The 2,223-nt window shown below is 48.2% G+C and overlaps 1 protein-coding gene across 1 annotated transcript; it reads right to left on the bottom strand.

Annotated features, from left to right (window-relative positions):
* Positions 1 to 818: 818 nt before the first annotated feature.
* On the bottom strand, positions 819 to 1,727 carry PtA15_3A384 (uncharacterized protein; the record flags this gene model as incomplete). The annotated part of the gene is made up of 2 exons (XM_053167347.1): positions 819 to 1,244; positions 1,584 to 1,727. 2 exons carry the CDS (start codon positions 1,725 to 1,727, stop codon positions 819 to 821), a joined length of 570 nt encoding a protein of 189 aa, XP_053018573.1.
* Between the last annotated feature and the right edge of the window lie 496 nt (positions 1,728 to 2,223).

The raw sequence follows: 2,223 nt of genomic DNA, 5'->3' as shown, positions 1-2,223 counted from the left end.
AAACATTTACCATATACATTTCTTGTATTGCATTTGTTTGAGCGTTGTTTCAGGGAGATTTTCCCACCTCACTACATGCTATTGCTAGCATCTTGCCCCAAGCAACAGATCACCCCATTTCCCCCACCAGTGGAAAACCTGGCTATTATAGCTTTCTCCTTGTTCCTGATTCCTCATTGGCAGCCCTGGTGCTAACCCAGTGACTGGTTGGCCATTAATTAAAATTTTGTGAGAAAAGATGTTGGGATTGGACCCAACCACAATGATTTTCTCCAACAATACACATCTCTATATAAACCTCAAATTCATTGAGAAAATTTCAGTAGAATAGCTTTAATAGATTGACAATGAGATAATGTGTGTCTTGCATTCATAGATACAAATAACTTGCAAAGCCATGAAAAAACAGCAAATCACAACGCCCATGCAACAGAGCAATGCTTGTTCAAGGAAGGAAAGAGGCACGGTAAGCAATTGGCCACACAGGTTTCTTTTGCTGCTTGATAGGGAGTGGTAATCCAGTCACTATATCTCTCTCTCATATGTTGTTTGCTGAAAAATAAAAAACTGACTGGATAGGCTATGATTTGAGCAACCATACATTACTACTTTTCAAAAGCTTGAGCACAATTAAATTGAGAAGCAGGGAGAGAACTATGTAGAGGATGGGAGGGATGTTATTTTAAGTTCAGCAAGGGTTGAGGAGGCCGATACCTTTCTTAGCATCCCAAGGAAAGACTTCAGCGTTAAGTTTAACGAGGGAGTGAGCAGAGAATTGGGAGGGTTGTGAAGGAGGAGGAGTGGACAAGACAGGATGGTTAGATGGACAAAGAGGATTGAAGGATGACAGGGTCGAAAAGCTTGCATTCGTAGCAATTTAGGGGGGCCATGAGGGCCTCTTCGAGTGCGGGGAAGGTGTAATAATGATTGACGGAAGGGTCAACCAGGACAGGGTCCACGGGGCCATAAAAGAGGGAGTCAACTCGCCGGGAGTTGTGGTTGTTGTTGGAGCGGATTCGCAGGAGAGGCCCGTTGAGCCGAGGAGGCAAGCTGCGCTCAGAAACATTCATCCCAGCCCGGCTTGGCTTTGGGGTCGACAACGTGCCCCCGCTGACGAGCTTCCTTGGGACGCTGGTCCCCCAGCCCGTCTTCATTAGTAGTAACGGAAACGGTACTGGGTTCGCCGGGTTCTTGAGGTAGGCTTTGATCAGTAAGTTGGAGCTGAACGTCGCATCCCTACGAGTCTTTTTTGAGTGTCAAGAAGCTGGCCGAGTTGCATCGAGACCTACTGATTGTGCCGTAGGAATCACTCATCGCTGAAATTGATGCTTGCTGGACTTTGAATTTTCCGGGTTGATTTTTGGAGATGTCAGATTTCAAGTGTCAGTATCTGAGTGCCAATTGATCAAATCATCTTTAGGTCGCTTCTTCAAAGATGATGTGGATGCAAACCTTGAGCTTTTGTCAATCATCACTTGCACGAGTATTACTGAGCAAACTAAGAATCATGGTGGGGCAAGGAAAATTATAAGAAGAACGAGTTGACATAAGTTGACCAATGCGGCGAACAGGTAGAAGCTTACGGTCAGGAAGACGAGTGTCTGAGAAGGTGTTGGTCCTCCCGCCGCATTGTTGGTTTGGATGTGTTCAGGTAGTCCTGCGCCTGTGCCCTTCATCCTGTGGTTCTCGCGTCCTGAGCTGGTGGTGTCCCTGTGTCTGGCTGGCATGGTTTGGCTTGAAACTTGGTGCTGATTAGCTGTTGGCCGGGCCGCGAATCACATAAGCCATTAATGAGAGGCCCGGTACAGCCAAACCGGGAGGGAATAGACTCGACCACACCGGTCTTACTACGCAGGGTCTTTTGAATATATGATACGAGCTCTGAGATTCAATCAAGGTTTGTGTTTAATTGTTGTCGGGGCACATTTAGTGGAAGAGGCGACGAAAAAAACTTACGTTGTGCAGGTTGTCACCTGGAGCAGTTGGGCCTGAGAAACTGAAGCGGTGGCACCGCCATAGCAGGGACTGTTGCCATGGGAAAGAGTCAAGCGGCCACGGTGGCAGTGGTGCAGGCAACGGAGGCGCGGTGAGTAGTTGGCAGTGGGGCAGCTGAGGGTATTTAAAGAGGTTGGGTGGGGTGGGTTGAACACCAGGGGATTCGGTTTCGTCCGCCCCCTCCCTGGGAGGCCACTAACTGCTTGGTTAGGCCCTCCCTGGCTAGTT

The sequence above is a fragment of the Puccinia triticina genome, chromosome 3A (genome assembly GCF_026914185.1).
Source record: "Puccinia triticina chromosome 3A, complete sequence".
NCBI classification, from domain to species: domain Eukaryota; kingdom Fungi; phylum Basidiomycota; class Pucciniomycetes; order Pucciniales; family Pucciniaceae; genus Puccinia; species Puccinia triticina.
The sequence above is the reverse complement of the archived record's forward strand: the minus strand, read 5'-3'. Positions and strand labels throughout refer to the sequence as shown.